The 22099-nt window shown below is 41.3% G+C and overlaps 1 protein-coding gene across 1 annotated transcript in view; it reads right to left on the bottom strand.

Moving 5' to 3' along the window:
- cntn5 (contactin 5) overlaps positions 1-22099 on the bottom strand; it is a gene marked incomplete at its 3' end in the record, with an annotated part of 142834 nt that overhangs the window by 84981 nt on the left and 35754 nt on the right. The window contains exons 2-4 of the mRNA XM_083695117.1: positions 15472-15681; positions 666-789; positions 397-572 (exon numbers count right to left, since the gene is read on the bottom strand). Coding sequence (XP_083551243.1) covers positions 397-572; positions 666-789; positions 15472-15681 — 510 coding nt within the window. The remainder of the gene's footprint in view (positions 1-396; positions 573-665; positions 790-15471; positions 15682-22099) is intronic.

The following is a 22099-nucleotide window of genomic DNA, read 5'->3' as shown; positions in this document are numbered from 1 at the left end:
TTACTTTCATTCACCAGTGAGACCAAGAGATAAAGGCACTTCCCCACCTAATAGGACTATTCTGGAGTGGATGCAGCCAGTGGAGCCAAATGCAGCGGCAGAACGTGGTTTAGGTGGTGTTTATTTACCCTTGGAACCAAACAGCTCTATTTTAAGTCAAACAAGCGAAGAACTTGAAGCTAATCATATACTGTACATCTTAAGAGATTCATACCAACGACTAAACACTTGTTTGTATCATGCCAGAGGCACTGATTTTTCTCATTTTTGTAACTATTCTGCAACTGTCTTAAGGGGTTGCATGCCAATGTGTCATGCTATTAATGGACCTAGATTCCCATTGGAATATGTAGGACATTGAGAACAAGAAAATGGAAAGATTACAGAGATACTCACAGGCAAACCGGAGGAGGGCATCCCTGCTCAGGATGGTTCCAAAGCTGTTCTCTGCTTTGCACTGGTATCTTCCGAAATCAGTGATCTCACTTGCATTGGTTATAATCAAGTTGCCATCAATCAAGCTGTAACGGAAATCTGCCTCCACGTCCACTTCTGTTCTGTTGATGAACCAACTGCAAACAGAATGAGATCAGGGGACACAGTTATATGTGTCTTTGCACACAAAATCTAACAATAGATACAAATAGAGACATAAAGTACAATACCTGTATATGGGCGCTGGATTGCCCCGAGCCTTGCAGTTTATCATCACTTTCTTCTCATCAGAGTCCAATGCAAAAATTGCATCATCGGGCTCCTGAATGAATACTGGTCCAAACTCTTCACTCTCTAAAGACATAACACAAGGACGATTTTAGAGGGAGTTTCTGCATTGTAGTAACATTCAATTACCAGAGGTGGATATGGTTCAATGAGCAATGGGCTCATATTCACATAGTGAATGGTGAACATCCTCTATCTCATTGACTCTACAGGTCATCTGGATTTTAAATTCTGCCTTCCTTTAACAATCGCAGCCTAAAGGCAGCATACGGTAACAACCATTTCTCTCCAGACTCAATATGAATCATGAAATTAATATCCATTTGCAAAGCCCTCTTTACTTACTCTCATAGTTACAATGATATAAATGTGCCATGCTGTATATTTAATCTATTCACTCTAGAGGCACAGGCATAAATATCTACAGTAACTACCATACTTATGCAGTCTCTATAATCTATATTGTGATTGCTGATGAAAGAAAATGACAAATGGCCAGCTTGAGACGGAACTTGACAGAAGGGAGACTGAAGAGAGAGAGAGAGAGAGAGAGAGGGAGAGAGAGAGAGACAGTGAGGCTGTTGCTATAACTGGTATATTGCTGGCTCTACTGGCCTTTGTCTGCAGAATCTCCAAATGCAGGATATCTAAACTATGAGTGTATTATTTATGGATTCCTCAGCATGGATAACAAATCCTTTGTGCAGGCCTACATCATCATGTGTCCAGTTCTTTTCAGCACGACTGATTTTGTATATTTCTCCTCAGCTACAGTTTACTACAGCATGGGAGTCTGAGAATAGGGAAGTAAGTAAATCTTCCTACAAAGAAGAGGGTTGATTTTAAAGACAACATACATGACTGACTCTTTGATTGCAAAAGCAATTACCTGGGGTTGTACTTTATTTTATGATACTGAAATTGCTACAGTATGCATTTGACAAGGTCAACTTGCAATTACACAATAATACAGTACCTAATTAATTACAAATTTCCCTCAACCTCTCTCCCCCCCCCCCCGTAACACAATGCGCCTTTTCAGGTCGACTCACTAACTTGTGGATTCCTAGATGGCTACGCCTATGATGACGACAGGTAGAAGTGTACGTCTAATCTCCTGGAATACTAAGGGAATGAACAAAGCTACTAAGGTTGGTAAGGTCCTGACACGGCTGCAACATCTTAAGGGGGACATTGTATTCCTTCAGGAAACTCACCTCCAGACTTCTGACACCCTTCGAATTAAGAGGCCGTGGATGAGTCATCTATTCCACTCTAAATTCTCTCATAAAGCAAGAGGGGCTGCAATTATCATTCATAAAAACGTCAGGTTCAAACAGACAAATTCAATACTACATGTTAACGGCCACTATGTGGTGGTTTCGGGCATGTTACAAAACACGCCAGTAATTCTTGTTTCCATTTATGCCCCCAATTGGGACGATGACCAATTTTTCATAAACCTCTTCGCTAAAATCCCAAACGCTGACAATCATCGCATAATTACAGGTGGAGATTTTAATTTAGTTCAGGATGTGAGCCTTGACAGATCATCCCCTACCCAAGCCACCCTGTCCAAATCTACCGGGGTTGTGTTGAATTATGCATCCCAGTTGGGATTCTCTGACCCATGGAGATTTAGAAACCCTCAAAGTAAAGCTTTCTCCTTCTTTTCGCACAGGCACCAAACATTTTCACGAATTGACTTCTTTCTGCTCGATAATAATTAGTTGCATCTGGTTAATGCATGCGAATACCATCCTATAGCCACCTCGGATCATGCTCCTACATCAGTTGACATTCAGTTTCCTCTTGCTATCTCCCCTCCTCCTTTGTGGAAATTTAGCTCGCACTTGCTGTCAGATGGTGAATTTAAAGACTTTGTGGAGGCACAGATTCGTCTCTATATTGAACTTAATGATACTTCTGACGTGGGCAGTGGCATCTTGTGGGAGGCTCTTAAGGCCACGATCTGGGGGCAGGTAATTTCCTATATCTCACATGTGAGAAGGGCTGAGAGGGCCAGGCTAGCAGAAATCTCAGACGGGCTTCTCATACTTGATGGAGCGTACTCTTCTGTTCCCTCCCCCATACTTTATAAAAAACGGCTTCTATTGCACTCGGAACATGACCTTCTGTTGACGCACATAGTAGAGAGACAACTGATGCAATCCAGGCAACGCTTTTTTGAACAAGGAGACAAAGCTGGGAGGCTCCTAGCGCAACAGGCACACACCGCCAGAAAATCAAGTTGCCCTCGGGCGATCTTATCTCTGATCCGGCTGAAATTAAGTCCTTCTTGGAATTCTACACCAAACTCTACACTTCTGAATGCCCTTCGGTGTTCGCAATGACCCCCAATCCTCTTAACTCATTGACCTACCCTAAGATCAACGTAACCACCGCTAGGGAACTGGGTGGCCCCATTTCCACCTTAGAGATGCACGATGCGATCAAATCTATGCAAAACGGGAAGTCCCCTGGTCCTGATGGCTTCACAGTCGAATTCTACAAGGCGTATTCTACACTGTTAGTCCCAATTCTAGTTAGAATGTACAATGACTCACTACAGGAAGGACAATTACCAGCAACTTTGTCTATGGCCTCCATCTCTTTGCTTCTGAAGAAGGATAAGGAATTTCAGAATACCTCTTGCGGTAGCTATAGGCCCATCTCGCTTTTGAATGTTGACTCTAAATTACTTGCCAAAGTCCTGGCCCTCCGCCTCCAACGTGTGCTACCAGCCATAATTCCGCTGGACCAGTCAGGCTTTATGTTAGGAAGACACTCTTTTTTTAACACTAGGAGGTTACTTAATGTTATTCATTCTCCCTCCTCTAACTCTCCTGAAATCGTGTTAGCACTTGACGCGGATAAAGCTTTCGATAGGGTGGAGTGGGGCTACCTGTTTTTTATCTTAGAAAAATTTGGCTTTGACTCCCAATTTATCTCCTGGATTAAGCTTTTATTTGCCTGCCCCTCTGCATCCGTACATACCAATGGCGTCTGATCACCCCCTTTCCCTCTCCAACATGGAACACGCCAAGGTTGCCCGATTTCCCCACTCTTGTTCAACTTAGCTATCGAGCCTCTTGCCATCTGGCTCAGAGGTCACGATGGGTTTGAAGGCATCACTCGCCACGGTCTGGTCCATAAACGTTCCCTCTATGCTGATGACCTTCTCCTCTTTGTTTCCAATCCCACATCCTCTCTTCCCCCAATGTTGTCAATATTAGACCAGTTAGGTCGCATTTCAGGCTACAAACTAAATCTCCAAAAGAGCGAAATATTTTTCGTAAACCAACAGGCAAAGTCACTGCCCCAATCTGCATTCCCCGGTGGGAGAGCCTTGGGGGGGTTCAGATACTTAGGGGTGTTTATCACAAGCTCCTTTAAAGAGCTGTTCATCAAAAATGTTCAGCCACTTCTGGACAAATGTAAATCGGATATATCTAGATGGGCCTCCCTCCCCCTGTCCCTTGCTGGCCGTGTTAATCTTATAAAAATGGTAATTCTTCCAAAATTCTTATACCTTTTCCAACACATCCCCATCTGCATTAATAAATCTTTTTTCACTAGTCTCGATCAGCAGCTGAGTGCATTTATCTGGAATAACAAACCCACCCATATCAATTGGTTGACTCTCAGTCCAACGGAGGACTAGCTCTTCCGAATCTTTGTCACTACTTTTGGGCCTGCAACATTAATAAACTCCTCTATTGGGCCAACTGCAAACTCTCCGGCCCCTGCCCACCTTGGCTTTATACCGAGGTGTCGTCCTCGTCTTCCTCTTTACACTAGTTTGCTCTCAGCTCCCGATGGCGGTCCATAAATTATCAAGCAACCCAGTTGTATCTAGCACAATTAAGATCTGGCTCCAATTCAGGAAACAACATGGTCTTTACAGAGCCTCTATTCTTTCGCCGATTTTGAACAACCACCTTTTCTCCCCATCCTGCTCTGACCCCGCCTTCCGCAGGTGGTCAAACAATGGTCTTGTGACACTTAAAGAGTTATATAAGGATCGGGTCTTCTCCTCCTTTGCCTCCCTGTCAGTTAAATTTAACTTGTCTAACAATCATCTCTTCCGATTTTTCCAAATAAGACACTTCGTCCAAAAGCAGGTCCCCCATTTCCCCAATCGCCCCCCTGTATCGATATTGGACCGGTTTCTTACTCTCAGTCATGACCAAAAACGTCTGATATCCACTATCTACTATGAAATTGACTCACTGAATCCAGCCCGCACTGTACCTCTAAAGGAATCATGGAAGCGTGACTTGGGTATTGACATCACTGACAGATTGACAGCCAGTGGAGCGACATTCTCAATCTGGTACACTCGTCATCCATATGTGCTAGGCATGGCCTACTGCAATGCAAGGTGCTTCACAGAGCTCACTTTACCAATGCTAAACTGGCAAAAAATATTCCCAGATAGAAGTGATGCCTCTAATAGATGTAAGCAATCCCCAGCTGACCATGTACATATGTTGTGGTCATGCCCTAGACTGACTGACTTTTGGTCCAGTGTTTTTAAGACCATTGGACAGGCGTACAATACAACTACAGACCCTAACCCTCTAACTGCCTTGTTTGAACTCCCCCCTTCTCAATATATGCCCACTACTGTACAGCGTGTCATTGCCTTCACCACTTTGCTGGCCAGACGTTCTATTCTCCTTAAATGGAAGCATGTCTCCCCCCCAACACACGATAGGTGGATACAGGAAATCTTACAATGCATACAATTAGAGAAGTTAAGATTCTCACGGAGAGGATCTTTGAAGGCCTTCCACAATACCTGGAATCCCCTATTAGTGTTTATCAACGACCTCAACCTCATTCCTGATGATTTGGGTGCTCCCCTGACGGAACACAGCAAAGAGAGAGATTCTCACTGTTTCTTCCCCTTAACCCTTTTTCCCCCACTTTTTACTGTCTTATTATTATTTATTTACTTCTTTTTTTTAAATTCTTTACTCTTTTAATCTTCTGTTATTGTTATTATTTTTCTTCCTATTTCCTTTTTACTTATTATTTACGTTTTTATTTTTATTGTGACCTTGACCTACATGGGGTGGTGGGAGGGGGGAGGGGGTTACTATAAAAGAAAATATAGTATGCTGAATGTAGATGTTAAGTGCTGTGTACTCAGGAATTTCCATTTAACTTTTACCTGTTGGCAGAGGCTGATGTAATGTACTTTGCTGACACACTCTTTCTATTGGAAAACAAAGGAACACCATCCAACCTTCTATCTACCTAAAAGAAAAACTAAAATGTATTGGCTATAGCACTGTCTTTCTTTTTTTATTTCTATTTTGTACACTGTCTCAGTTGCTACTACGTTGTAATGTGAACTGTCTACAATAAAAACATTTATAAAAAAAAAAAACTTTGTCCAAATGGCGTTGGAGATAAAGCGTGTGACGTACAATGACTGTATAAAAAAATGAACAAGTCTGAAATCCCCGGATGCATTTCAATAGTAGTAGCTTGTGTCACTCATCCACCGACGAAATTTGTACTTCCTTGTCACTGTTTTGGTCTGTCCACCCAGAGAACGTGCTCAGTATTCACTCCAACTAGAACATTCAATATTTATAATGACATGCACACCTTAGAAAATGATAGGCTATTGTCAGATTCATAACCAGGTTTAGAACTGAGAGACGTTTTTATGTGCGGACATCGACTTCTATCTAATCTAATAATCTTGTCAATCAATGGCTGATAGACACAGGTGTGGCTTGATGGCACAATGAAGATAGATCTACAGAAGATCTACAGACTCTCTTTGAGAGTGTGTTTAATTACGGTGTTAACCATATTTTGCTATAATTGCTATCTTTTGTTAAATCAGTCCTCGTTTTCTCCCCTTTTTGAGAAAGTAGTTTTCAGTTTGCATTTGCAAGTTCTCTGAACTTTGCTATTATTTTGAATTATCAATAAATTATTGGTTTATTTATATTCTCCCGTCTGCCTCAGCTTCTTTGTCCCCGGTCCACCTTATTGTTACTCCCCTCATCCCCTAGATCTTACTTGGGGGCATAACAGGGAACAATTAGCTTATAGTGATTACAATCTACAATGCCTCCCATCACGGATGAGCTCTCCAATGATCAAAATAATTGACTTTCCAAAAGTTTAAAGTAATCCTACGGTGGTTTTGTTTGTGCATGCTGTCATGTTTTTCCACACCCAACCAAAGATGAAACGAGAGATGACAAGATGGATCACTCCCATCATTTATTTTTCAAGTGTTCCGGAAAGTTTTGCTATGGGTTTCCCAAAATACGAGTGATCAGAGTAATTTCGCTAAAACATCTTTGGTCTGAAAAACGTTTACACAAGCTAGACCAACCTAATTAGCCTACCGAGGCTATGATATCCAAAACCCAGCGCACAAGGCAGATGTGTGTTCTGCATATAGCGCAACAATCAAAACTGTAAACATCAAACTGTAACCTGACCATCCTTTTTGAGGATAACCAGTGGTTTGCACCTTGCAGTGAAGCCTCTGTAGTTCAGCTGGTGACATATTCTGTGGATGGTTGTCTGACACATTCACATTTGCCTCCTGCAGAGTGCTCTTAATCCCTAATCTGTGGGATAGTTGTTTTGGAGTGAGCATTCTTTGGTCATCCACTGTCTTCCTTGGCCTGCTAGCTCGTTTGCGATTGCTGATTTTTTGCGATATTTTCTTTTTAATGATGTTCCAAACGTTTTGGCTATGTTATTAGGATATTTCAGGCTAATAATGGTTTCCTTGACACCTCTTTGGTCCTCATTTCTAAATTGGAACCGACATGTACACAAATACTATCAAATTAAGGAGAATCTGAGAATCTCTACTTTAATCTCATAGTAATTGTTTGATTTCAAATCCACATTTTTGGAGCCAAAAGGAGAAAAAATTTGTCACTGTCCAATTCATACGTAGGGCACCGTAAGTACAGTAGGAGAGGAATAAGCATTAATTTAATGGAAGAATACAATATGTGAATTGTTGACTTTTATGTTTTTCCTTTGCAATTACAGCACAAAAAAGAAAAGTAATCTGCTTAATACACAATGCTAATTGCTGAACTGAAGATTACCAATTTATCAATTAACAGTGTTGTAACTATCTAATAATCCATGCTAAACCAAGTATAGCTTTACTGCATAACTCGTACTCTGCCTCACTGCAAACTTGTACACTCAGAGAAAGAGCACTGTTCTGCAAAACACTCCCACGCACACATATGCTCAATAGTTTGTTGCCATCTCTCAGACGGTTCCAGCTACAATCTCATTCCCTCCTCTGTGAATAATTCACACTTTCATGTAGTCCTCAGTTACTTACAAGTAATGTATTTACTGAAGGTTTAAACTCAGTGATTCCACACAAATAAAGAAACCACTGGGATCTCACGGGACACTGGGACACTGGGATCTCATGGGACACTGGGACACTGGGATCTCATGGGACACTGGGACACTGGGACACTGGGATCTCATGGGACACTGGGACACTGGGACACTGGGATCTCATGGGACACTGGGACACTGGGATCTCATGGGACACTGGGACACTGGGATCTCATGGGACACTGGGACATCGACTGAGTAAAGTGTTACAGATTTTATTCTTATGTACTCAAAGTCATAGGCTGAAATGTCATATTAGCTGAGTGAATCTTTCAGAATTTGTCTGAATGTACCTGTTTATACAGAACAGCATCGACATATATCATTTGCGTCACTTTTGTTTGGTTTTCACCTATACTTAAAAGGAAGGCTGCCTAAGCTGGCTGTCTCAACTGAATCAATTTTTTTGCAACGGGACAGAATCTTACCCCTTTAAGAGTTGGTTTCACCTTCAAGGGTAACCGACTTGTGCTATAACATCTATAGCTTGAAAGTGAAATGAAAGAGAATGTAATTCTGAACTCTATATTCAGGCATATATCAGGTAATTGTGACAATGCTACTGTAACGACAACGAGTCCATTGCTCTCAAAAACATTTGAAATTACCTACAAATTATTGACAGCATACAACCACAAATGCTTCCTAGTCTAAGCTGATACAAGTACCAATAACAAGCTACAGAGAAAAACATTGCTTGAGGCATTCAGTGTTCAATTAACCATGCAAAATTTAAAATCAAAACATTGACCTCAGTCAACGAGTGACTGCGTCAGTTAGTGACAGTCAACTTATTTCCTGCATGCATCCCAAGTCATCAGTCTGCTGTATCAAATAGAGTATCAGTGGCAAGGACATAATGACAAAGAAATTAGTAAACTAATCCACTGTGCTGTTCACTCCTGTTGGACAGGCATGACAACACTGCAGGCCTTGTCTAGGCATTAGTGGGAAAGTAGAGTGCTCCCCACCTAGTTTACTTGCCAGTAATTTATAGCATCAAGTGGGGTTACTGAAAGTAGACGTCCTCTAAGTTCCAGTCAGGAGCTTTTTGCTTAAGGACATGGAGATGAAGAGTAGGAAGCCAACAACCCATGAATAACTCTGTCCCCACTCAGAGCACTCACATGAAAAAAAGCAAAATAAAATCACTGGGGAGGATAAATACCGTCTAACTAAAGATTAAAAATGCTGGTGAGCCCTTTGACTTCAAGGCATCAAAATAAACTCATATAGTCCATTTTCTGTAATGTGTAAACTTGACACAACTTCATCAAATACTCACTCAAATGCCTAATTGTGTGATAGTTAATGAGACATTAAGAGAAGAGATTACATGTATTTTGAATCCATATCACCAAACAAGCCACATTATTGTATCTGGTGTTAACATTCACAAATGCCATGCTGCTGTACACACTGTAGTGTGTGCCTTGTTGTGAATAAAAAATGAGAAGATGCATGTAAAAAAGTTGTGGAAATTGTGACTGGAACTGTTGTGACTGGAACTGACTCTACACAATTCTGTTTTGTGCCAGTAACAGATTGCAACATCAGTCATGTGGTTCTGGCAAGAATCATATGAGTTTGTAGTTTGATAATGTGTACTTAATCAGTCAGCTGAAAGCACCATTGCCATCCGTCAACCTCATGGTAAGCACAACATCAGCATCTCCCCCTCCCCTTAAGCCAGCACGAGGCTATTACATCACATTGACAAGTGAGTTTGAGATGAAACATTGCTGAGACAGATTTCACTGGCAATAGTAGAACAGTACATTTTTGCCACATCAAGGTGCTTCAAATACTATACACCTCAACTAAAAAGGTGAAATACTTTTGTCATCTGTCTTTTTTGTGCACTGCACATCATTGGCATGGAATGATCCTTTGGAGCTGACAATACAGATGTCACTGACACAGGCAAGCCATTTCTTTGCACGTCAGTCAGACAGATTCATGTGTCACTGAAGGTGATGATGTCATAAAGATGGAAAGCCTTCCAGCCAATGAACGCGGGTGTGAGTTCTCTTTTTCCGTCAATTTACAGAATATGATTGAATACATTATGTGCATTACTTCATGAGAGAACTTTGTAACAGTATTAGTACTCTTGCTCTGCTTTTGCATCGGTATTGGGCTTTATACAACTACTACTACTACTACTAGTACTGATAATAATAATAATAATAATAATAATAATAATAATAATAATAATATTATGTATAGCACTTTTCTAAACAAGATTACAAAGTGCTACTAAACAAGAGAAGACTTCATAGAAATGCATCAGGATGAGAAAAAGTCCAAACAGAAAGAAAGCAACATTCAAATAATAAATATTGTGGAGAATTAGACAAGTCATTAAAATATATATAATATATATATAATGAATTAAAACAGACTAATAAAATAATAGCAATAAACAACATTACACAATAATACTTAAACATCTAAATAAATTAACAATAATTAAATGTAAGTGTAAAGCGTTTTTAAGAGAGTTTGCCAGCTTTAAGTCTTCAGGCAGACCAGTCCAATGTCTAGAGGCCCTAATGGCAAAAGCCTGGTCACCTTTAGTTGTCGGTCTAAACTTTGGAACAGTCAATAGTCTGCCTTAAGATCGAAGGCTGCCCTTCTGTTCATATGGTCTTAAAAGGTCTGCAATGTATACTGGGGCTAAACCATGTCTTGCTTTATAAGTAATCAATATAATTTTAAAATCAATTCTAAAATCTACTGGAAGCCAGTGTAAAGAGGCTAAAATGGGTGTGATGTGATCATAATTTAGTAGAGAAGAAATAAAGGCACGGATGACTTCCTCCAGGTCAGCAAAGGAAAGAAATTACTTAATTTTTAACTGATAAAAGCATGACTGAACAACCCTTTTGATCTATTCATCCAAATTTAGATCAGAGTCAAAAACTACCAACAGGTTCTAGCAACTGTTGACATTAGTAGTCAGACCACCAAGATTACTAAGAATCAGATCAGGACGGCCAAATAAGACTTATCTTTGATTTGTTTTTGCTTGGTTGGAAAACATTTTTAGACATCCAACATTTAATGTCTGTAAGACAATCTTTTAAAATGTTATAGCTGTTTGAATCACTGGATTTTATAGCTAAATAGAGTTGGGTGTCATCAGGATAGCAATGAAAATAAAATATTATGTTTACAAATAATATGACAGAGTGGGAGCATATATAGTGAGAACAAAATGTGGCCTAAAATGAAACCCTGAGGCACAATGTAAACTTTATTTGAGGTAAAAAATTTAGGACAGTGTGTGTAATTCCTACACAATTTCTAAGACGGTCAATTAAGACACTATGATCAATTGTGTCAGCTGCTAAAAGAAGGTCATTGGTGACTGTGAAATGAGCAGAAACCACCCAAGCAGAAAAAAAGTATACTTAAGTGTATTAAAAATAGATTAAAGGAGTAATTAATATGCTTAAAATCTATAATTTCTTTCTATACTTAAAAAAAACCTAATGTTTTACTGACTTTGTACTTTTGTGTACTTACTCAAAGTATACTTTAATTTCATGTCCTTAAATTTGTGCTTTAGTATGCTCACAAACTAGAATACTAGAATTTAATGTACTTTAAATTATACTTTATTATTGTGGGGGGACATGCAGCGTTCGGCCTGTAGAGGGAGCTACAGGACCGTGGCCGGGGTTGTGTCGGCGAGACTTTGTTGCACACCTGCTGCAAATGAAGTCTCGTCGGCGAATGTTTAAGATGTGTGTGCTTCTGCCATTTCAGTAGGCGAGGTGGACTGGGAACGAGAGCGGTTGCCCGAGATACGACGACTGGAAAGTCGCGGAACTTTTGAGACCACTTTAAGAGAGTGAATGTTTGCACGAATAAACGGGACCAAATCCCTCACTGAAATACTGCGGACTACTACAAACGGACTTTGTTACAATTATACTTACAAAAAGTATACTTTAATGGAATTTAACCTGTATTTTAGTATACTGACAAAAACTATACTAGAATTTAATACTACTTACTTAACTTTATTGTCATGTAATTGAATTAGTATTTTAATATTCTTTCAAAAAGTATACATGAATGTCATGTCCATAAATGTGTACTTCAGTATACAAAATAGTGTACTTTTATTTCAAAGATTCATAATCCCATACCTATATACAACTATTTTTCTAATGCAGTGACACATCTAATGGGATCAATTAGAAACTCAGTTTTGGCAAGTAAACATCTTGGTCGTCTTGGGCCATGAGTAAACCATCTTAGCAAGCAGCCCTTGAGTTCCTCGAATATCAATCCTGATAGCCAACGTAATTAGCAATTCAAGGTCCCCAGATCCCGAACAGTTAGCTCGTCCTTAATAGTGGTGGACAATCCATGGTGAAAAGCAGTGATCAATGCCTCCAGATTCCAACCAGTCTCTGCCGGAACTCAATGCTGATGTCAGCCACTGACCTGAGCCCATAGCACAGGCTAAAGAGTCAACTCGCCGCCTCTCGTCCGCCGACATGACGACTGAAGACACGCCGCAGCGCAGTGGAAGCAGAGAGGAAGCTGCCGGATGGTGACTGTTGTTCCCACACTGCTGTTGCCCATGCCAAGGCTTTCCATGAGAGCAGGGAGATGATGTAGGTGACCTTGGCCTGGTCGGTGTGGAACGAGGAGGGCTGCAGCTCGAATACCAGGGATCACTGGGCCCTTGAACCTTCCCGGTTGGCTCTCATACAGTTCGAGAGCTGGGATTCTGGATTCACGGGACTGCTTCACTGGGGGGTCTCCACCGATGATTGACCCACTGGGTGCTGAGGCTTGGGCAGCGGCCGCTCCAGGATTGGGGATGTGGAGTTGCTGGATGGAGTGGTTAAGTGCCTGGAGTGATTCTGCCATTTGGGTGAGCTGTTCCTGTTGTTGCCCCAGTAGTCCTGCCTGATGAGAAACAATGTTTCGGATCTCTGCTGGGTCGATGTTGCGGTCGGAGCTTGCAGTGAGGTTATGTGATATAGGTCCCAGGAGCAGAGAGGAGACCAGACATGGAAATGCAGTTGAATGGCAAAGGCCACTTTACTTAAATAATTCACAGGGTAGGCAGGAATGAACTTTAGAAAAATACAAAATAAAGACTAGGTCTCAACCTAAGAAACTAGGACACTATAGAATCTATAAGACGAGACTTTGGAGGACCACTAGAGAACTAAACCTCTGACAAGTGTCAAGCTCCGACACTAGGCTACAGAATACACACAACTTAAATAGGAAGGTCCAAAATAAACAATAAGATGCACCTGTCTGCTAATGAGTTCATGAAGTGGTCTCTGCTCAGGTATCATGGACACGAACCGCATGAAGCTCAACCCTGGCAGAAAAAAACGCATTTGATCCTCGAAAACTTATTTCATGCTAATATAATTGTATTTATATTTGATACATTTATACAAATGTAATATCAAATTGAGGAAAAACTTAAATTAAAAATGTAACTTATTTCGGCCTACAAGAACTGTAGGCCTACATGAACCTTCTAACTCCTCTGTAATGCACACCTCAATAAGTCACCCACTTGCGTATTGCAAAGTGGCTCCCAAATGTCTTACAGTACATTTCACCCTATAGAAAATTCAGTTATATTTTATCATAATAAGTTTGTGCCATGGCCTATAACCTACAAGACAAGACTGGCAGTTGCCAATGCTGACTTGGCCTGCTGTGGTGACACAGCACACATGCATTAGACCTACAGTATAGTGAAAGTTCCATCCCAAACTAATTACGTGGTTCCTTTCACCAATCTGGCTTTAAGGCTGGGCACTCAACTGAGACTGCTCTCCTTGCTGTCACAGAGGCCCTCCACTCTGCTTGAGCTTCCTCTGCTCTCATTCTTCTGGACCTGTCCACTGCATTTACACAGTAAACCACCCGATCCTTCCCTCAGAATTGGGTATCTCTGGCTCTGCACTCTCTTGGTTTGCATCCTACCTGGCCGATCGCTCTTACCAGGTGATGCAGAGAGGATTGCTGTGGGGGACCCTCTCCATGAGCCCTCACCACTGGGGTCCCCCAGGGCTCTATCCTAGGGCCCTTACTGTTCTCCCTCTATACCAAATCTCTGGGCTCGGTAATTTCCTCACATGGTTTCTCCTACCACAGCTATGCAGATGACACTCAACTCGTTCTCTCTTTCCCCCCTTCTGACTCACAGGTGCCAACACGTGTCCCTGCTTCGATGTGCTGCTCCACCATCAGGCCTCTGCAGCTCATCCAGAATGCTGCCGCCTGGCTCATGTTCAATCTCCCCAAATTCTCCCATGTCACTCCCCACTTCCGCACCCTTCACTGGCTCCCGGTAGCAGCTCGCATCAGACTCAAGACCCTGGTGCTCGCCTACCGGGCGGCAAAGGGAACAGCCCTCCCTACTTGCAAGCAATGGTCAGTCCCCAAACCCCTGCCAGATGGAACGAGCTTCCCACTGCTGTCATGACTGCCGAGTCACTACCAATCTTCCGTGCCGTAGATTGAAGACCCATCTCTTCAGGCTACATCTTAACGGTCCCTCCAAAAGACCTCTTGATGATGATGACTGTTGGATAGATGATTCACTAACTTAAACAAATGTATGTGTTGTAAGTCGCTTTGGATAAAGGCGTCTGCTAAATGCCATAAATGTTCATGTAAATGTAAATGCAAAGAGAAAGGACACTTTTAACTTGAAAACGTGCAAGAAAGCGCTTTCCGGTTTTTGTTACTTCCTGTTTTGTTACTGCCTGTTCTTGCTGGCTTCAGCTCTTTCTGCTGACTATTACGATCATGTTTTTAATGGTGAGATTAACAAAACTAATGTAAAATTGTACTTCAGAGTTGTAAAAAAAGATGTGTATGTAATATCAAAGGTGTAATTGTTCATCCGTAATCGCAACAGAGGGGTTGTATTCGCAGAAATTAGGTTAACAGAGACAAACTCCATTTCCTTAACATGCCAGTGTCCTGTCTTGGGTCATTGATACATCTAGCCAGGAACTGACCAATGCAGAAAGGATTTGTTTGTTACAACTGTGACAAATGTACCTACTGGGTTTGTAGAAATTAATCCTTTTTGACAAATGCATCCATCATATCTATGTTCCTACAGTGAGCCAAGGGAGTACTGGATGTTGCCACTATCCCTCTTCAGTTCCACAAAGGGCACAGCCTGGGTCCCTACATACTATAGAGAGTGATGATGGATAGGTGAGATTCATTTTCGGACCAATTCTAACCAAGCAGGAAGCCAGCAGACTGAAAGCCGAGCAGAGATGACTCCCTACTGTGCCCCAGTGCAGGACTGATTCTTACTTTCACTCCTGTACTCCTCCTGAGAGCTGAGCAGACTTAGGGATGACAGGTGGTGGCTGGAGGAAGACAGCCAGTCAGGAGTCACCAGTTCACTACTGTAGTCATGTCGAGATCTGATCCGTGAACTGAGCAGTGAAGAAGAGCTGTCCGGTTTCATTCTCAACACTGCCGCATACGATACAGGCCTCCCCGGAACCGCTTTGGCACAGTCTGCAAAATAAGAGGCACAGATTAAGTTACTGTTAATATACATCTTTGAACATTGATTGCTTTTCATGATCAAGATGTATCTTATAACTAAAATTTGTACTACATATATCAAAGTACAGTATGAAACATTCATGATCATTTCAAATTGTCTGGCACACATTCACACTATGATGATGGATTGAGAGCAGTCATAAAACAATTCAGGTAGGCAGGCTGCCAGGCTGCCAGGCAGGCAGGCAGACAGACAGACAGACAGGAAGGCAGACAGCTTAAGCATGTAATACTGATGTTTCATGAGAGATTCTACAATGATATACAGTATTTGGCACAACACACATTTTCCTCTGCCAGTCTCAGTTTTTTCACTTCTTCCCATTCAACTTCAGGATCACAGTATATACATCAATGCCATGTGCAATACAAAACGGCTAAATTGAGTAAAATAACAGAACAGGAATCACTTTTTTGAAAGCAAAACAGTCCCAAAAGGTTTTCCAATGACTTATTCTCTGAGGTGTAAGCTCCAGCAAGGGCTGAACGATCATAGCATACATTTATGGTGGCCCAGAGGGGCGAAGACTTTAAGTGACATGCTATATTTCATTAACATTTGTTCACTTGTTTTTAACAAGAGAGGATGTTTTTTTAAATGCTCTCTCTTTTTTCTTTTTTAAAGAAAAAGCTATATTCCTATTCAAATAATCTTGTTTTATTATATTTTTAAAGAAAATATAACATTTTGCAATTAAAACTACAATTAAAAAGTACAATTTCTCTCAGAAATGCCCTCTTTTTATAAAAGTTATCTATGTTTATTAAAACTTGTTCTTGTTTTACTAAAGACCATGCTTTATTTTTGAAAAATAACACAATATGTTTCTTTCTCTTGACTTGCTGTTTTTTTCATTGTTAATACTGTATTTTGCATAATAATTATTAATTTATTTTGTATTAAATTATAACATTTTCATGCTAGTTATTAATATTAATGTTAATATAATTTTTTATGAAGAAAATATTTTTATCAACTATTGCAGAAACAGAAACATCCCACCTAACAGAAACAATCCGACCAACCAAAGTTTTTCATTCAGAAACCCTCCACAATTGAGGGTGCCTTTTCATCTGCCCCTCTCTGAATACTGTAAGTGTGTGCTTGCAATCTTCTTAGTGAAAATCTTTTTTGTTGCAAGCTAAAGGCTAAAGCTAATGGCTGCATGTCTCAAATCTATGAGTTGCTTGGACTTTGTATTGAAAAAGGTGTTTTTCCTATCATCATTTCTCTGCTTTTACTGAATATTTAATATTTCTCAAAGCGATATAGCAAGTCGACTTGAGTGGTGACAGACTAAATATCGGCCAATTTTCAGAAAGATCTGTTTTCAAGATCAGATTTTTAATAAAACAGCTTGTGTGAAAGTGGGGCAAATTATAATTAGCAATTATAGCAAATGTTTTGCATCACAACAACAACTAAAATACAACTTTAAAACGAGAGAACTTTGAATGTGCAGCGGTTTTCATTAAAGTCCATCTTTCGCAATTTCGCCTTCCCATGTCAAGTACATACAGTTGTGGTCAGAAGTTTACATACACTTGTAAAGATCATGTATGTCATGACAGTCTTGAGTTTCCAATAATTTCTACAACTCTTATTTTTCTGTGATGGATTGATTGGAGCACATACTTCTTTGTCACAAAAAACATTCATGAAGTTTGGTTCTTTTATGAATTTCTTATGGATCTTCTGAAAATGTGACAAAATCTGCTGTTCTTTACAAGTGTATGTAAACTTTGGATGTAAACTTCTGACCACAACTGTATCTATGCTAACACATGCTTAATACATGGAACAAATATAATGAAAGCTGATTATGACATTTCTATGACAACAAATGCCACTAGGATGGTTAGCTAGCTGCTGCTCGAGGTTGGAGCTTAAGTCCCCTCTCAGGTTATAGCATTAGTTAGCCTACTAATTTAGATTAAATCACAGTGACTGTTGGCAACTATATGTTTTCCTCATGCCATGGCGTATGTCCCAATATAAGGACCATATTGGCGGTGGATCCACATAAGTACAGTTAGCTACAACAAAAGTAGCTAACCAATGTCATTGACAATGGTGTGCTAACATTTTATCATCACCAAGCTAATGATATCTCGCGTAACACAAACCTGATGCTTACTAGGTACTGCTGGCTAGTATACAAACTAACAAGTGTACAGTAAACATGTTGTCCCCCATAATGATGTAGCACCCCTCTATAAAAGGAGAGTGATTAAATTAAGCCTGTGAATGAAACAAGATGTTTATTCAAAAACCTTTTACGAAGTGCTGTAGAGGGCTTTTCTTTTGGTGCAATCACATTCTGTTAACAAAGAGAAAAAAATATTTGGGCACCATTAGGCTACTATTGTACTAACTCTATTGATATAACATGCCTTTACTTCAAACACAAATTTCATCAATTGGCTAAGACAAAATATTTGCACATCCTAATTATTTTATTATAAATGCCACTGGCTATAAACGTAGGTTAAACAACTCTGGTTTTCGTATTGATATAGGCCAAGTGTTGGTATTAAATTACTGCATAACAGACTTCACTCACAAAATATTATTCAGAAATGTGTTAGGCTATAGGCCTATTGCATTAGGCTACACTCCTACAGCTGCATTCATAGCCAGAACCGTACCAAAATATTATTCACAAATTCTTAAGGCTATACTGCATTAGGCTACACTCCTAACTATCAGATTTGCACACTATTATGACGTGTTTCATGATGAATCGGTGTCACCTGGAAACTCCTAAACAAACTCTATGGCAAGATTCACCTTTCACCATAGTTTCACAAAAATTGGGGCAATCAGTGTAATTTCATACATGTCCCATCTGTATGGCAAAAGATTAGATTAGATTAGATTAGATTAGATTCAACTTTATTGTAATTGTGCAGAGTACAAGTACAGAGACAACGAAATGCAGTTAGCGTCTAACCAGAAGTGCAAAAAAGCAGAAAAGTGCAGTGTGAACAATATATACAGGTAGTGCAGTATACAGTGGGGGAAATAATTATTTGATCCCCTGCTGATTTTGTTAGTTTTCCCAATTACAAAGAAATGAGCGGTCTATAATTTTTATGGTACTTTTATTTTAACAAATAGACACAGAATATCAACAAAAAAAGTCCAGAAAAACATATTATATAAAGTTATAAATTAATTTGCATTTGATCGAACGAAATAAGTATTTGATCCCCAAGCAAAACATGACTTAGTACTTGGTGGAGAAACCCTTGTTGGCAAGCACAGAAGTCAGACGTTTCTTGTAGTTGGTCACCAGGTTTGCACACATCTCAGGAGGGATTTTGGTCCACTCCTCTTTACAGATCCTCTCCAAATCCTGAAGGTTTCAAGGCTTTTGCTTGGCAACTCGAAGCTTCAGCTACCTCCACAAATTTTCTATAGGATTAAGGTCTGGAGACTAGCTAGGCCACTCCATGACCTTAGTGTGCTTCTTCTTGAGCCACTCCTTTGTTGCCTTGGCCGTATGTTTTGGGTCATTGTCATGCTGGAAGACCCATCCACGACCCATCCTCAGTGCTCTGGCTGAGGTTCTCGTCCAAGATCTTACGGTACATGGCCCCGTCCATTGGCCCCTCAATGCAGTGAAGTCGTCCTGTACCCTTAGCAGAGAAACAACCCCAAAGCATAATGTTTCCACCTCCGTGTTTGACGGTGGGGATGGTGTTCTTGGTATTGTAGCATTCAGCATTTCTCTCCCTCCAAACACGACGAGTCGAATTTATGCCAAAGAGTTCAATTTTGGTCTCATCTGACCACATCACCTTCTCCCAAGCCTTCTCTGAATCATTTAAGTGTTCATTGGCAAACTTCAGATGGGCCTGTACATGTGCCTTCTTGAGCAGGGGGACCTTGCGGGCACTGCAGGATTTCAATCCGTTACCGTGTAGTGTGTTACCAATGGTTTTCTTGGTGACTGTGGTCCCAGCTGCCTTGAGATCATTACCAAGCTCCTCCCGTGTAGTTCTGGGCTGATCCCTCACCCTTCTCATGATCATCCTTACCCCACGAGGCAAGATCTTGCATGGAGCTCCAGGCTGAGGGTAATTGATGGTTATTTTGTATTTCTTCCATTTTCTAATAAAACAGTTCTCTCCTTCTCACCAAGCTTCTTGCTGATGGTCTCGTAGCACATTCCAGCCTTGTGCAGGTCTACAACTCTTACCCTGATGTCCTTTGAATGTTCTTCGGTCTTGCCCATGGTGGTGGAGAGGTTGGAATGGAAGAGATTGATTCTATTGACAGGTGTCTTTTATACCCATAACAAGTAGAGATTAGGAGTACTTTCTTAAAGTGACAGGACTATCTCCTCATGGGCATATAACCGGTCTGTATGAGCCAGAATTCTTGCTGGTTTGTAGGGGATCAAATACTTATTTCCTTCGATCAAATGCAAATGAATTTATAACTTTATATAATGTGTTTTTTCTGGACCTCTTTGTTGATATTCTGTCTCTATTTGTTAAAATAAAAGTACCATAAAAATTATAGACCGCTCATTTCTTTGTAATCAGGCAAACTAACAAAATCATCAGGGGATCAAATAATTATTTCCCCCACTGTATGTATTAGCAGTAAAATTATAAGCAGAATAAATAGAATGCAGTATGAACAGTATAAGCAGCATATGAGCTGTATAGGCAGTGCGGTATAAGCAGTATATATGTATTAACAGTAACATTAAAGCAGAGTAAATAAGCAGAATAAATATGGAATGCAGTATGAATAGTATAAACAGATATTTACAGATATGTGCAGTGTATTAACAGTAGCATTAAAAAAATAAGGATATGTGCATTATGAACAGTATAGACAGATATGTACAGAAGAGCAGTAGTAGTATGTAGTGTAAGAGCAGGGTGTACAAGTGAGGATACAGTATGTACAGTTTATAGGAATACTATAGGGTAGGAGTAGTGTAATTGTCCGGGAGGGGGGGGGGGGTGTAGGGGGGGGTTGGTAGGTTGGTTGTCACCCAGGTGCAGAGTTGGAGTTCAGTAGGGTGACAGCCGCAGGGAAGAAGCTTCCTCTGAACCTGCTGATTCGGGTGCGGAGAGACCTGTAGCGCCTCCCGGAGGGGAGTGGGGTGAACAGTCTGTGGTTGGGGTGAGAAATGTCCTTGACGATGCTGCGTGCCTTACGCCAGCATCGCTTGGCCCTGGACAGCCTCAATGGAGGGGAGTGAGGAACCGGTGATGCGTTGGGCAGTTTTCACCACCCTCTGCAGTGCTTTCCGGTCAGAGGCAGAGCAGTTGCCATACCATACTGTGACACAGTTAGTGAGGATGCTCTCGATGGTGCAGCCTTAGAAGTTCACCAGGATCTGAGGAGACAGATGGACCTTCTTTAGTCTCCTCAGGAAGAAGAGACGCTGGTGTGCCTTCTTGATCAGGGTAGAGGTGTTGAGGGTCCAGGAGAGATCCTCAGAGATGTGGACACCCAGAAACTTGAAGCTGGTGACTCGCTCCACCTCAGTACCGTTGATGAGGATGGGGATGTGTGTGCCAGCTTTTGACTTCCTGAAGTCCACAATGAGCTCTTTGGTCTTCCTGGTGTTGAGAGCCAGGTTGTTGTCGGTGCACCACACTGTTAGGTGCTGGACCTCCTCCCTGTAGGCCGTCTCATTGTTGTTGCTGATGAGACCAATCACCGTTGTGTCGTCTTGTGTCGTGCAAACTTAACAATGGTGTTTGAGCCATGTACAGGTGTGCAGTTGTAGGTGAAGAGGGAGTAAAGGAGGGGGCTCAGCACACAGCCTTGTGGACCGCCGGTGTTCAGGGTGAGGGTTGAGGAGGTGTGGTTATGTAGCCTAACAGACTGCGGCCTGTTGGTTAGGAAGTCCAGAATCCAGTTGCAGAGGGAGGTATTGATGCCCAGTTCACTGAGTTTGGTGATCAGTTTGGAGGGGATGATGGTGTTGAAAGCTGAACTGAAGTCAATGAACAGCATTCTCACATAGGTGTTGCCATTGTCAAGGTGGGACAGGGCGGAGTGAAGTGCCGTTGAGATGGCATCCTCTGTACTCCTGTTCTGCCGGTAGGCAAATTGGAAGGGGTCCAGTGTGGGTGGTAAACAGGTCTTGAGTTGAGCTAGGACCAGCCTCTCGAAGCACTTCATGATGATGGGCGTGAGTGCAACTGGGCGGAAGTCATTAAGGCTCGTTGCAGTGGAGTGTTTTGGCACCGGCACGATGGAGGTGGTTTTGAAGCACGCGGGGACAGCTGCTTGGGCTAGGGACAGGTTGAATATGTCAGTCCAAACCTCAGTCAGCTGCACAGCACAGGCCCTGAGGACGCGTCCGGGGATGCCATCAGGACCAGCAGCCTT

Source organism: Argentina silus, assembly GCF_951799395.1.
Source record: "Argentina silus genome assembly, chromosome: X".
Classification (NCBI taxonomy): Eukaryota; Metazoa; Chordata; class Actinopteri; order Argentiniformes; family Argentinidae; genus Argentina; species Argentina silus.
Note: the sequence above shows the minus strand (reverse complement) of the source record. Positions and strands in the feature narration are given on the sequence as shown.